We start from the raw sequence: 15,752 nt of genomic DNA, 5'->3' as shown, positions 1-15,752 counted from the left end.
GGAGGATCCTTGCATTACAGTGTCACTTAAACCTTACTGAAATGTTACATTGAACATTCCTCATTGCTATGCCTTGTGACATAGCACATGACACTTGGTTGTTACCTATTCTGTTTGAGCAGTTTCCTTGCAGCTATGTGACCATAACATATAAAGAAGCAGGGCACTAGTGAAACCGTATAATGACCAGTATTCATAGCAACTGTCAGAAGGCTCTCGCCTCTCCTGGTACTCCCAGCAGCAGCTCCAGAGATCCTTAGTCTGCACTAGTTACTGCTAAGTAAGCAGACAATGTCTCAAAGGAACGAATTTGCAAAGGAGCTAGAGCTTAGAGTCTTGCATCATTGGAGTGCCGGTGTGCAGGCAGAGAGGCACTTCTGCAGTGAGACTTGTTAGGGCAAGCTGGAATGCAGGATAAAGAAATGTGGTGCAAGAATTTACAACCAAATCACAGGGCACAGGGGGCTGGAACACGAGGATTTTTGTGCTGGCTCATCTACAGTCATGCCATGTGAGACTATGGTCCTAATTTAGATTTCGGGGGTTGGGTTATTCTGTCGCAACAGAGACAGTTATCCCATCCGCCAAAGTATAAATCCTATAATATCCCATGGGCACAGTTCCCACTAACTTGCACGCACACCTCTCTTTAAGGTGAGCGTGCACTGCCAGATGTGTAGCGCGCACACACACAGGACATCCCGCGAAATAGTCGCGCCGTTGCTTTGAAAAAGCGAGCGCCGAGAAAATCAATCACTTCCTGCATACGGTGTGCCGGTGGAAGAGTTGGGACTCTGGGTGCAGGCAAGGCTGTCTTTGGGCTTGGGGGCTTGAGGCTGTTGGAATTTGCGGGGTAGATTGTGGGCTTTAGTTTAAGTATTCATGCTAATCACAGCCCCTTCAGGAGCTGTGAGTAACATGAATAGTTCAACAAAAGCCCCCAAACTTCCCCGCGCCGCGCTTTAGAAACAAAAGAGTAGAGCAAGTTAAAAAACCCAGCGTGTACTTTCAGAAAGTACACGCTGGGTTTTTAAACATGCTCTACTCTTTTGTTTGTAAAACACGGCTGCGAGAGAGATTTTGGGCTTTTGTCTAAATATTCATGATAATCACAGCTCGTTAAGGGCCTGTGATTAGCATGAATACTTAAACAAAAGCCCCCACTTTTTCCTGCACCGCGCTTTACAAACAAAAGAGTAGAGCAAGTTAAAAAACCCAGCGTGTACTTTCAGAAAGTACACGCTGGGTTTTTTAACTTGCTCTACTCTTTTGTTTGTAAAGAGATATTGTGGGCTTTTACCTAAGTATTCATGTTAATCACAGCTCGTGAAGGGCCTGTGATTAAAGTGAATACTTAAAGTCCACAATCTCTACACTTCCACATATTGTGTCTCAATAAACGTATAATAGATCACACACAATGACCCAAGGAATCATAGACTGCACATTTGGCATTTTCAAATTGTGCTTTGATTATGTTCATTGTACAAGGTGGTCCTGCTGTTCTCCTCTTAAGTAGAGAGCAAGATCATCCTTGCCTGTTGTATGTAGCATAATTTCAACTTGCATAAGGGCATACACATAGACCAGCACTCCGCAATCTTGCCTAATCAAGGTCACTGAGCAGGCCTTTGCCCAGAAACTAAGATATGGATGTACATATCTGACTTACTGTTTGATACTTCACCTATGCTGCATGTCTGTTTGTTGTATCACATTGAAAGGACAGTATTAAGTCACCAATCATCTGTAGAAAATACCTCCGAGCTGGTTTCAACATGCCCCGTCACACTATTTTGTTGTGTAGTGGGGGAAAAGTGTCATAGCCTCATTTTCCCAGATATTATACCTGTTGTGCACGTGTATCATTTTCAAACAATTTTAATTTATGCATGTGGCAGTTTTTTCAGGTTCCCTAGCATGAATGACGCCCTTAGTTACCTCTGAATGCATCGAAGGTAGTGCACCTCCTCCTATAATGTCATCCATTTCTGCCTTTTTATGCCACATATTACACCGACTGTGCATATACAGAAGTTAATTATGCAAAAGTGTCAAATCAGACTTTCCTGAGCCATCCAGCCCCTTGACCAACATCCAACTTCATCCTGCAGCTCCTGTTCCTCTCATGACCCCCAGAATGATGTGAAGGGGATAGAGATGGTCTTCATCTTCATTTAGAGAAGTTACCTAGTCAGGTTACTTCAGCTTCATAGGGGCTCGAGACCCATCTAGCCGACAGTGCATACCTGGTTCAGGCACGATATTAGCATCTGGGGGTCCTGCCCGAACAGGCCAGATGTGAAGAGGCGCTGGCTCTGGATCAAGGCCCTGGACATCCAGGGAATGTCTCCTTCGCACGACACTGGAGGAGGATCCTGGCAAAGGTCTGGCTGGACTTCAGTGCTTCGAGCTCAGTTGCTGGAGCTTGGGATGAAGCAACACTGCAAGCCCTTTCCCATATAAAGCCAACTGTATCCAACTGCATGACATGCCAATTAAGGTCATGTGATTTGTCTAAATGTGTATATTTTTATGCCAAAAGGTGTTTCTTGCCGTTTAGTTTGATAGGGCTGAAACAATCATGAAAAGATTTGTTTAGTCTCAGGCCATCATAAATCTGTGAAACGTCAACAAGAATCTACATACATATGGCTTGGACCTCACATCAACAATGTTGAAAGCTGTTGATACAGAAATACGCTAGATGTTTGGTGTAAAACTGGTCCTTCACTAGGCACCATGGCTCCTGTGACATTGGATCGTGTGTGATCTTTAGCTTTGAGAGTAGTCTGAAATGCACAAGTTGAAGTGTATTGTGTAATACAGACGTGGGTGGTAATCAGGCATTGTATCATTGTCATTTGTAGCACACAATGACAAACTTACCTGGACCTATGGACAAAGGGGGCTGTCTGACAGAAGCAGTAATGGAGTGACATTTGGCGCTCTGTGGTTCCTGGCACAGATGGCCAAGATTGCAGCGCACAGATACCCTCCACTGCCGCACACAGAGGAAAAAAATTAGAGGGAACATTGCCTATGGGATTTATATATATATATTTATATTTCGGCCGACCGGATATTTGTCACCGTTGTGAGGAGTAACCCATCCGCCGAAATTTAAATCAGGCCCAGAGGTTGCTGGGGTCGCAGGCAATTCTCAGTTTCTATGCAGACAATTGGATTATGAGGTAAACAACTTTCCCGGGCACTGTTCAATTTCCATAGCAAGTAGTGACCAACCCTTGGCCTGGCTCATGCTATTGCCTCGGTCAGAACAGCAAGCCACTGGCTGCTGATTTCAGTTAATTTCTGTTCCTGGCGCTTATCAGGAGCTGGGTAATTGACCATGACATACCATTTTAGTGCAGAGATCCGAACACTAGCACTAAAATGTGTTATACTAACCCGAGATGAGTGGTACGTGGCAGAGCTGCAATAGAGACAGTAGGCCTGCCAAACATGGGAAAGTGCCGAAATTCAGCTGGACAAAAAAGCTCTCACTCTTACTGGTTTAAAAGCAGCATTTGCCCTGAACTAGCGCTGTGGTCACTACCCAGTGATTGTTTGGTAAGTTAGCTGGGCGAACGGATATACAAGTGCGGAAGAGGGCCTCTGTAACTTGTATGGAAACTTAGAGGATGGGAGAGTCTCTACATTCCAAATTCTGACCCAGTAATTTCTACTACCATTGGGTTAATTCCTGATCTATAATGCTCTGGTGTGGCAGATACGAGAGATGTGGAGAAGGCAGATTCAATATCATATAGTGCATCATTCATATCTGATGCACAGTAAGATACATAGAGTGTTTTTAGACCGCATCAGACAAGTGTCCCCATTGTGCTGCTGGGGATGCAGATCTTTGACATATATTTTATCACCTTGCTGAGCAAGTGTGAATATAATCAGAAAAATCAAATAACAAGACTGAAAATTAAAGGGGAGCCCAGGACCTCTCGGTTGGGAGTAATTTAGAGGACTAAAAAATGTAAAGACGCAGCAAAGTTTGCCGACCTAACTTTAATACTGGTGAAAAGACAGATTGCAGTGCTGTAGAAAAGTAACAACTTCCCCCGATAAAGAATGGAGAGATGAGCTTGGAAGGTGGGCAGAAGCAGAATGAACTATTCTCACAGATCTGAGTATGAGGGTGGATCTGCCTTGCGAATCACATATGTTCCTGTCCAACATAGCGATGGATGATATTAGGCCTCCATGAAAGTACTGCATAGTGTAGACTTGGAAAAGAGCAACAGATGCCCAAACAGAGCAGATAATGTTGATGTGAGCGTGGTGGTGACTGCTACTTGTGTGAAAGAAAGGATTGACCCTGATGTAGGAACAAGGTGTGTGAATGGGGACCCATAGACCCGAGAAAAAAGACAGATTCAAATGTTCATTCTTAAGGGGTAATAGGGCAGAAAGGATCCTTTTGACATATAATTAATGTTGGAAACGTCCTATATCAGGCCTGATAGCCACATTTTTCTAATGCACTCTAACCCAATTTCCATTTTCATATTGTTTCTTAAGATTCTTATGTGAATGTATATATTTTGCGCAAAGATAAATGGGCACAATATTGGCCAGTAGATATGGTACATATGGTTTGTCAAAAATTAAAAGAAAAGAAATAGCAGTGAACTTCTGATGATGGACTTCTAATCCTAGCTCTCCATTGTGGGTGTCCTCATAACATTTATACACAAGGTTAGTGATTAGTATTCATTCTTTGATTAGATTGGCAAAACAACCTCCTTGATAATTCACTTCACCCAATCAGATTGGGGCTAACTTCTGCGTTAAAGTTAGTGCTAAATTTATCTCTAGTTATGGTGATACAGTTCTTTTACAGTTTTTGCTGAATTTAGAAAGGGTCTATGGAGTTATCTAGCTATATTTTCAATTGTAAGTGTATCTATTTAAATACAAGCATTGGCATAGCCAATAGGTCTCGCCTTTGGGACCTTATAAGTGTTTAGCCATGCAGTACATTATCACCCACTGGGCCGATTCCTGTAATAGAACTAGTACTTATGTAAATTGCTTTGATACCTTCATTCGCGCTACATAATGCCAAAAAATACAAAGGAATGAAAGGAGAAGTGCTTGCAGATTTCTGTGGTGGGCGAGCGAAAAGATGCACTCTGTAGAGTTAGGCTGTGCCTACCTGCTGTAGATGTTTCGTTTTTCTCCACAACAGTTAGGGTAAAATGCTGATTGCTAACGTTCTTCTGTTTTGTTTAACCAGAAGCATGATCATCCGGTCAACAAATGATTAAGCATCACAATGTAGCTATTTACTGAAAACCCACGAGGATCTTTCCCTTCCTCCCCAGTGGCCTTTAAGGAGCTTTAGCTACTGTAGCAGCTCCTTGTTGCCTTCCAGGGTAGGTTTGTTGGCCAAGGGCCGCTCATTAGATGGTGCTGACGATTCCGCTGAAAAGTAAGATGTCATCGTAATTTATTTAGTTTCTGTTCCTTTGCGTTTTAGAGAAAATTAAAGCGTACTCTTCTGGAGATGGGGTGGAGGGGACGCGCCTACTAATGAAAGCGGCAAGGTCCGTAAATTGAACCTGACCCAAAACAGATGGCAGCCTGCGCGCCCCCATTGCTGGCTCCTATTATATAATGCCAGTACCAAATCAGTACCAAATCAGAAAGCGTGCACAGTATAGAAAATCAAGAGTTGAATTGAAAGGAAGCGAAAGAGAGTTTTCCCAGTGTGTAAGTGAAGGCGGGCTAGAGTATGCTGCATCTTGGTGCTGATTAACAGATGTTTATTGTCAACCAAATGAATGTTAATTAGTTTGTCGGCCTCTAGTAGAATGAAAGGCTGAGCAGACACGCTGGGGTTCGGACCTGCGGTTGTGAGGTGAAACATAAGATTAATAGTGTGCTTGCCTTAAAGTTAAGATTGCATTATATAATGCCAGTACCAAATCAGAAAGCGAGCACAGTAGAGAAAATCAGGAGCTGAAATGAAAGGAGGCGAAAGTGAGTTATCCAAGTGTGCAAGTGAAGGCAGGGCTGGAGTATTCTGCATCTTGGTGCAGAGTAACAGATGTTTATTGTTAACTAAATGAATGTTAATTAGTTTGTCGGCCTCTAGCAGGATGAAAGGCTGAGCAGACGCACTGGGGTTCGCGGGAAACCCGGATCAGGGGTAGCGGTGCCGAGACGCGCACAGGAGTGCTTGCTGGCAGCGGCAAGAAAGGGGCGCCTGTTCCCGACGGTAATCAGGGGACTAGACATCATTGAGAAGCCGCGGGCAGCACGCCAGTCCAGACGCTCTGCACCGCTAGGGCTGCCTGTCCCCAAGATGGCCGACAGCCCAGACAGCACAAGGACCTAATGAGCTTCAAATGAACCTAATCCGGAAAAAGTCCCCCGCAACGCCAGACCGACGCCGCAACCAGAGGACCTAAGCCACAGGGGCGCCTCCCCCACCCTTCTCGCAAGTACCCTACAGTTTCTAGCGTTAAGGGCCGCCTGACCTTAATATGGCCGCCACCCTGGACTGCATTTGAGCAGGGAAATCGGACTTGCACAGCCAGATTTATGTTTACCCGTAACTTTAAGTGAACAGGGATTCGGACTTGCTCTGCCCGTTACAAGATTACGTGCTCTGCCTGCGTCTAGACTGCAGCCCTAGTGAGCTAAGATCACTTTGGTCAGCTAACGGGCAGGGAAACCAGACTTGCTCTGACTGTTTCAGATACTACTGCCCCAGCCTCAATGTATCAACTTCTCCTAGCTTAGGGACCTCAGAGGCCCCTAAATAACAGTGCCTCTCACCCTAAGTGCAGCTCCTGACCACCCAGGAGCCAATCGCACCTCACATTTAAGAGGCGGCAACACCGACCGCTACTGTCAACGCCAGCCAATACAATAACCTTCTGGCTTCACTCTCCAAGGGCCTCCTGCCCCTTACCTAACTCTCCACCACGCCCGTTATCCACTAGCTACAGCCCGTCCTGCGGCAGGCTGGCCTCCGGTCTCCCTAGAGTTGACCCGATCAAACCCTGAGTGTCCAGCCTAGGAGCCCCGCGCTACCCCCCTCCATCACTAGAAAGGCCTCGCCTCCCCTAGTCCAGCTAAGATGCCCCAGGCAGCACAATTGGACACGTATATCTGCCCCTCTCCTAATCACCTATCTCCAAGAGGGCAGAACACCTTCGCTATATCATTCCCACACACCCTCTCCTTTAAAGCCAAAAAAACGCTTCAAACAGAATTTAATTAGGCAACACACTGAAACACTAGTTGTTGACACTTATCACTGCGCAGTCAGAGGACAGAGGAAAATGGACTTCATTTTCCATACCAACAGGTCTGACGCGTGGGTCACCATCTTTAACACACTCCTCCCAGTCTCCAAAACCACCTTCACTGAACATAACCGCAAACTTACAATCGCCCCTCCGATCCATCAGTCCCTGACCGGTGACATCTCCATCACCATTTTTGCAAATGGCACCATTCTAATTCAGGCGAAAGACGAGAACCTAGAGTTCTTCGACTCTCTCTTCCCCACACTTAAGATGGCAACTGCTCATTATCCACACAAACGGACCCCCTTCCCCCCAACGGCACCTTACAAAATCCGAGTCTTCGGAGCTCGTCTACGCCTCCCCAGCGTCCCCTTCCTACCCTGCTTAGTCACGCCTCCAATCATACGCCACCTCCAGCCCGAACTCCCCTTATATCCCAACCCCCGGCCTCCACCCATCGCGCCCAACCTTCCAGCACCCAGTCACCCTCTCAGCCCCAACAGCCTGCCAACCCCCCACCACCTAGCTCCCGAACCTCACCCTGCTCCCAGTCTCCCGCCCCTAATGATCCACCTCAGCGTCCCCACCCTTCCATGCACATCCACTCGGCCAACCCTATGTCCTCACCAGCCCCAGCTCACCCTATCTCACTACCACCATCCTTCACCCATCGCACCAAACCATCCAGCACCCAGCCCCCCTCTCAGCCCCAACGGACTCCCAACCCCCCGCCACCTAGCTCCCGAACCGCACCCTGCTCCCAGTCTCCCGCCCCTAAGGATCCACCTCAGCGTCCCCACCCTTCCCTGCACATCCTCTCGGCCAACCCTATGTCCTCACCAGCCCCAGCTCCCCCCATCTCACTACCCACGTCCTTCACTCTTCGCCCCCCAAACTCACAGTATTCAGCCCCCCTTGCATCCCCAAAGGACCCCCATCCCCCATTCCGTAGCTCCTGCAGCACCACTAGCTCCCAGCCTCCCCCTTAAAGTTCCCAGACCCCCTAATAACTACGTTTCTCAGTCCCCCCGAGAACACCCTCCTCTCCAGTTCTCACAGTCCCTGCAAATGAAGATAACTTTCAACCCCTACTGGACAATGACCCCCCACAATCTCTAGCCCTCCCACATTCGATCTATAGATCTGACAACACCGAGCACAACCCCCTAACCCACCTACCCACTCTCCTCTAGTTCTCACCGCCCCCCCCTTGGAAGCTAACTTTCACCCCCGAAGGGACCGCAACCACCCTCCCTTGCTAGTCCTCCCACTACCGAACTCCAAACCGGATCCAGCTCCCCCCCTCCTACGAACCTCCCCAGCAGGAACTCGCCCCAAATCCCCTCACATCCTGGACTTTGCTCCACCCACCCTCTCCTCCTTTCCTCCTCACCCGAGCCGACGCAATGCCTTGACCTTATAGAGGCGCAGATCGAGACCCTGATCCTTGGCCTGCAGGAAACCTTATCCGCCCTAGGGAATCTCCAGCTGCCCGCCCCTCCCTTATTCACCAGGGAATCTCCAGATGCCCCCCTCCCTCCGCAGCACCCCTCATCCCTCCACCTCTCCCTAGGAATGACTTTCTGCCCACCAACCGGTCCCTTCCCCCCTCAGATTCCCTGCCTCCTCTCACTAAAGTCCTGATTGAGTCGCGAGCAGTCAAGCCCAGAAGAACTATTCCCTCCTGGATGCAATCATTGCGAACAAAAATGCAGTCTCGATTGACCACATCATCCCGGTGGACTGGTCAGACCACCACATCATTCTCTTTCATATCAACCGGCCGGCCCTATCCCTTCCACCCACTCAAGCGTCCCCTAAGTGGGTTAGGAACACATCCAGAGTCCCCCGAGTCAAGCTAGAAGAAGGACTCAGCTCTCTCCTCCCGAACACAACGGAGTCCCTCTCAACCTCGGAACTCACCTCGCTCTATTATTCCAACCTGGAGCTCACCCTGGATCAATTGGCACCTCTGAAACTTAAAAAACCCAGAAACACTCCCTCAAGGTCATGGTTCTCTACGGACATTAATGAAGAAAGATGACACCTCAGATCCCTGGAAAGAACCTGGAGGAACAACCCCACCCCCCTCCATCGGGATCAACTCAAGGCAGCACGCAAAAACTACTACATTCATATCAAGAGTAAAAAATCATCCTTCTTCTGTTCTGCGTTAGACAATGCCAAAAATCGCCCCAAAGAACTCTTCAACATCATTAAGAACCAAACCTGCATTCCAGCGGCAGCTAACACGGCGGCTTCCAAAACTCATTGCGACAACTTTGCAAGCTTTTTCAATGAAAAAATCGCAAAAATTGATCGTTCATTGAGCTCAAAGCCCTCCTCCCGCTCAGAAACCCGGAGTCCTGCAACCAACCACAACCCCACAGTAACCGCGTCCATCCGCTGGTCATCCTTCTGGCCAGTCCAGGATGAAATGATATGCAATCTTATCGCCTCCGCTAAACCCTCTTCGCACTCCCTCGATCAACTGCCCGCGAGACTCACCAAGGAGCTGAAGCTCACTCTAGCTCCAATATGGGGCCGAATCATCAAGAGCTCCATGAGCGAGGGCTCCATACCGGACTGCCTTAAACTAGGACAAATCACGCCACTGCTAAAAAAACCTGGCCTTGACCACCTGGACATGAACAACTTCAGACCGGTCTCGAACCTTCCGCTCCTATCCAAAATTCTGGAAAGATGTGTGCTCTCACAATTAACCCAACATCTAGAGAACACTAATCTACTTGACACACACCAGTCAGGATTCAGAAAGGGCTGCAGCACTGAAACCGCAATCCTAAATGTCCTAGATGATCTGCACGTCACTCGACTCCAACCAATGTAGCCTCCTCATCCTCCTTGACCTATCGGCTGCTTTCAACACAGTGGATCATACCCTACTACTTAAGGTCCTCCAAGAAAGAGCGGGCATTGAAAAGACGGTCTTAAAATGGTTCTCCTCTTTTCTCAACAACCGCACTCAAAGAATAAAGATCAACAGCTTCGAATCAGACCCCCTCCCCATCAGCAGAGGAGTTCCTCAAGGGTCAGTACTCTCCCCACAACTCTTCAAGATTTACATGAAACCCCTCACCTCACTTCTAAGGAAATCCAACATCCCCTTCCATCTCTAAGCGGACGATACCCAACTCTATATGGAAATCACATCGATCGCAGACATTCACAGACTAAACGATACACTCATGGAGGTCCAACACTGGCTCTCATCCAACCACCTCAAACTTAATGAAGAGAAAACAGAAGTACTCCTCATTTCAAATAGAGATGAAAACCCCCAAATAGTGGAATGGCTCAAAGCCGTAAATGCCCTCAATGTCTCTCTAGCGCCAACGACTCCGCAAAATCCCTAGGGATCACGCTCGACCCCAAACTGGACATGAAGAAACACATCTCAAAAACAGCCAAAAGTGCGTTCCTGAACTTGAAACTTCTCTACAAAATCAAACCCTTCCTCCCCCCTAAAGATTTGAAACAGGCCACTCAGGCATTGGTGCTCTCCAGAATTGACTATGGCATCGCAGTGCTGACTGGAACAGCCAAATCGCACCTAGGACCTCTCACCTCCACCCTCAACACAGCAGCAAGAAAGGTCACAGGAACAAACAAATATGAGCACATCTCCCCGGCACTCAAGGAATTGAAGTGGCTCCCGATAGACCAACGAGCCAGCTTCCGCACGGCTTGCCTCACACATAAAGCCCTGCATGCAGGCAAACCAGAATACCTGGCCTCCAAACTCAAAAGGGCCGGTCAATCCAGGAACCTCAGAAGGTCCAACACACTCCTACTCATCCCTCTGAAATCACAGAAGCACAAAACCGCGAATAAATCCTTTGCGGGCAATGCCCCTAGGATCTGGAACTCCACCCCCCCCCCACATCAGAATGACAGCCTCCTTCCCGCAATTCAAGACACTACTCAAAGCCCTCTTCCTGGAGCGCTCTGGTTCGCAGTGAGAACCCCACGCCTGACTGCGAAAGGCCGCCATCTCTTTGAACCCAGAGCCGGATGATTAGCCCCTGATCTCCGTCCCATATTGCGCTCAAGATGTTGTTGTACTGACTTTATGACCTGCCTGTCCTCCTTGCTCTTGTTCTCTGTCCTCATTTTCCTTTATTGTATATTGGTATTTGCTGTGAAGCGCTCTAATACCCTCGGGTCCAGCCAGTGCTATACAAAACTTCAATAAATAAATACATTGTGAGGTCAAACATAAGATTAATAGGGTACTTGCCTTAAAGTTAAGATTGCATTATATAATGCCAGTACCAAATCAGAAAGCGAGCACAGTGGAGAAAATCAGGAGCCGAACTGAAAGGAGACGAAATTGAGTTATCCCAGTGTGCAAGTGATGGCGGGGCTGGAGTAGACTGCCTTTTGGTGTCGAGTAACAGATGTTTATTACCAACCAAATGAATGTTAATTAGTTTGTCGGCCTCTAGTAGGATGAAAGGCTGAGCAGACGTGCTGGGGTTCGAACCTGCGGTCGTGAGGTCAAACATAAGATTAATAGGGTGCTTGCCTTAAAGTTAAGATTGGCTTCCTCCTTCTACAAGTTAACAGCAATGGGCCTAGCATGTCAGCGGATGCACAAGTTTCTCATTGCAAACAGAGCATTGGCAGGGCTGTGCGTGTGCATGTGGCATGTGAAGGGAGGGTTGGTTAAAAAGAATGACACAAGAGAGAAGCTGGGGCGAGTGAGCATGGCAGCGCAGCGAACCTGAACGCGCTAATTAAAAACAGGTGGTGACATGACCCCCGAAAAGATGGCACCCCTGCTCGTAACTGCAAGCCGTAGGCCGTGGGCTGATACATTTACTGGGAAAGGTGGAACATGCAGCCGCCTTTGCCCAATTGCATGTTGTTTTTTTAGAAAGACACACGCAAAGACCAATTGAAATAATGCAGAAAAAAACCCACATGCACAAGCGGGTGGAAAGTCTAGAGTGATTCCAAGAGGTTGTTTTCCTAGAGCAGCGCATGCGCACTGCGCTAGGCTGAACCTAAAAAAATGCTGCCTCCAAGGCATGCTTTTGATTTAAAATATATTTTGGCTTTTTTCATTTCTGTACCAAAAGTATGTGTTTCACGACCTGTGTACAGGCACAGATCATTTTTGTTTATAAATTCAGTTAAGCTCCCTATGATAAGTAACTTAGGGCTAGTTGTAGGTAAAATCAAATTTGTGATTCCTTAATACCGAATTTTACCGATTCTCTATTAAGGACTTGCAAAATTGAATGTAGGTAGGAATCGCTAAAATATTAGCGATTCCTTAATATTCTTTAATAACGAATCGCAAATTGAGATTCATTAATAAGGAATACCTACCCATTCATTCCTATGGGCTATGAGGCCCATAGGAATGAATGGGAAGATATTCACTATTTGCGATTCGGTATTAAAGAATCGCAAATAGCGGGAGCTATTTCAAGGGTGCCAGGGTGTCAGAAGGACATCCCGTTGCACCCCTGAAATCTGCATGTGGGCACATGTGGCACACATACATGCCCTAAGGGCATGAATGTGTGCCACATGGCACTTTAAAAAAAGCAGAAAAGTGCTTTTTTAAAGGAAATCGCTAATTACCACCAACTTGAAGTTGGTGGTAATTAACAAATCCTTAAGGATAAAGTGCACTTTCTTTTGTGCTACTTACATTGCATTTAAGGAATCGCAATTTCCGATTCCTTAAATGTAATAGCAAAATAAGGAATCAAAATGTTGTGATTCCTTATTTTGCTAGTAGGTTTAAACTCACCTACATTGCTCTCAGCCAAATAATGATCGCAAATGCTGAAATTCTGCGAATTTCAGCGTTTGCGATTGGTATTTGGCCACCTACATCTGGCCCTAAGGGCCTGATTTAGAGTACGGCACAGTACTGAAGTTCAGCCTGCCTCAGAGTACCTTCAGTATGATAGCGGTCGAGACTACTTAGTTGCTGGAGCGGACATATACCTCAAATGCCCAATGGAGTAAGGGCTGGTAGAGGTTTACCCATTTGACCGCCCGCCCGATTCAGAGTAAGCAATCAAATAGCCACTTTTCAATGTCCATCACAGTGAAAACTTGTAAATGACCATCAAGTCACAGGAAAAATCTCCCATGGCGAGGGGGGCATTACTTTTTTTATTTTCAAAAAGAAAATTCGCTTTGGGATTTTGTTTTTGAAAACAAAACAAATATAGAATTTTACTGTATATGTTGGAGCTGTCTGTTAAACTTTCAATGCATTGACAGGAACTGACGTGATTACAAATGCAAGAGATGTCCTCTGGGAGGAGGGCATCTCAAAATTCATAGGCCAGTACTCTCAAAAAGGTGGTAGTAAAGTACTTTGCCATGCCAACGGTACATACTCCATCCGCCGAACTCTAAATCAGACCTTAAGATAAAGGGCCTTATTACAATAAGGCTGGGAAAGCCTCCAACCACAGGTTGGAGGCTTTCCAAGCCTCATGGAGGTTTCATTTCCGACCACCGCATTACAATGCAGGCAGTCATAAATTAAACCATCCGGTCATACTGTCTGGATTCCGACAGGCTCAAAGAGCTTGTAGGCCAGACGGAGACTGGCACGTAATCCCAGTGGACGGTGTTTTTGCCGTTGGGATTCCGATGCTCGGTTTCCAACAGGCTTTTCATGCTGGGCTTTCCAACATGGAAAGCTTGCCAGAAAGCGAGTTTGGGACCCCCTAGCAGGGCCCCTTTCAACCTGCGGCCTCCGGATGGGGGCTGAGCCTGTAAATCCCTGCACCTCAAGGTGCCTGCCACGCGATGCAAAGATTAACAGAATTTTCCATTTCTCTATGGGAGCTTGTGCTACGGCTGGTTTACACCGCAGCACAAGCTCTCATTGAGTAGCATTGTGATTGTGGTGTCGGTACTGCTGACTGCAGGTCAGTCGGTCCAGAGACCTCAATGGCAACTCCGACCGATAATGTAATCGAGCCCTAAGTTTTTTTTCTAATAACTACTCTTAACGCATAAGAATTTTGTTAAATATTGTAATTTAAAACATTTAGTGATTGATTGTGCCCTTTTTCTGCGCTAAACATGTATACACAATTTTTTTAGTTAATTACTTTTTTAAATATTGTAGGCTTGTTGATTCATGTAATTGATTTTTTTGTTGTTATTTACAATTCCCTGTGATATAGGTCGTTTGGGCAGAAAGTTATAAAGTGGGTTGTGCTGTTCATTCGTGTGCTATTCTGAGTGGCTATCCTAGGATTTTCACAGTGTGCAACTATGCACCAGGGTAAGTACAGCTACAGTGCTATAATCCACAGTAGTTTTTTATTGTACCTATTCACACGAACAAGTCTTTTCTAGGCTGCGTGTTACACAGACACACACCACACACACACACTGCCTTCCCATTAGCAGGACAAATTCTCTAATTCATGCTCATCAATGCACCCTCAGCAGCCTCACAAGCACCTAACATAAATGGCATATTCGCACAACACAGAGTAGATTGTTCATCAAGCAAGGTTCAGATCCACTTTCTTACATATCCTTGACATCGTTATGCTCAGAGGCTGTATCATCCAATGTATAGACCACACACGCAAGACAGGAGGACTCATTATCACTCATAAGTCCACCTGACAAGGCACCATTAGTGCCCTAACAACTACATCTTTAGTTCAACTCTCCTGCAGCTTCCCACTCTGTACTTTCTAACATTTCTTCAGATTGACCCGGACCCAACAAGAGCTTTCTGGATGGAATCAACCTTCCTAGTTATTCAAGCACAATAGCAATGAAAAAAACCCTCGACATATCAAGCAGCATCTCTTTATCAAAATAAATTGTTAATATAAGTAATGCATATTGGGCCAGATGTACGACAGGATATTCCATGCGCAAACGGGGTTGCGACCTGTTTGCGAAAACAAGATCCCTGTTGGCCCTGTACTAACACTACTTTGCAAGTCACAAAAAATTGTGACACGCAAAATAGTGTCTAGCGACTCACAGTTAGTAAGTGGCGTTCTAAGGGCGTCCCTTCTTAATTGCGACTTGCAGCCCTATGTATGAATGTTTTGCAATCGCAATTGCGGTCGCAAAACACTTGCAATTTACCACCCTCTTCAAGAGGATGGTAATGCAGTTGCAAATGGGAAGGGGTCCCATGGGGACCCCCTTCCCCTTTGCAAATGCAGGGAAAAATATTTTTTAGAGGCAGGCAGTGGTCCCAGGGACCACTACCGGCCCTTAAAATATTTTACGAAAACGTTTCATTTAAAAAAAAAAAATGCAATCCGTTTTCCTTTAAGGAAAATAGGCTGCATTAAAAAAAACTGCTTTATTTAAAAGCAGTCCCAGGCATGGAGGTCTGCTGAGCCCAGCAGGCCACCATACCTCGGAGGGCCTGCCATTCCCAATGGGGTCGCAAATGGCAAGTGCCTTGTTTATTCTCAGGAGGGATGCAAT

General features: G+C 46.6%; 1 protein-coding gene across 2 annotated transcripts in view; it reads left to right on the top strand.

The window, feature by feature from the left end:
* LOC144772185 (GLIPR1-like protein 1) overlaps positions 1-15,752 on the top strand; it is a 417,152-nt gene that overhangs the window by 172,070 nt on the left and 229,330 nt on the right. For both annotated transcript variants that reach the window (XM_078656318.1, XM_078656325.1), the window contains exon 3: positions 14,471-14,571. In XM_078656318.1, the coding sequence (XP_078512444.1) occupies positions 14,471-14,571 (101 nt within the window). The remainder of the gene's footprint in view (positions 1-14,470; positions 14,572-15,752) is intronic.

The sequence above is a fragment of the Lissotriton helveticus genome, chromosome 1_1, assembly GCF_964261635.1.
Source record: "Lissotriton helveticus chromosome 1_1, aLisHel1.1, whole genome shotgun sequence".
In the NCBI taxonomy this organism is placed as follows: Eukaryota; Metazoa; Chordata; class Amphibia; order Caudata; family Salamandridae; genus Lissotriton; species Lissotriton helveticus.
Note: the sequence above shows the minus strand (reverse complement) of the source record. Positions and strands in the feature narration are given on the sequence as shown.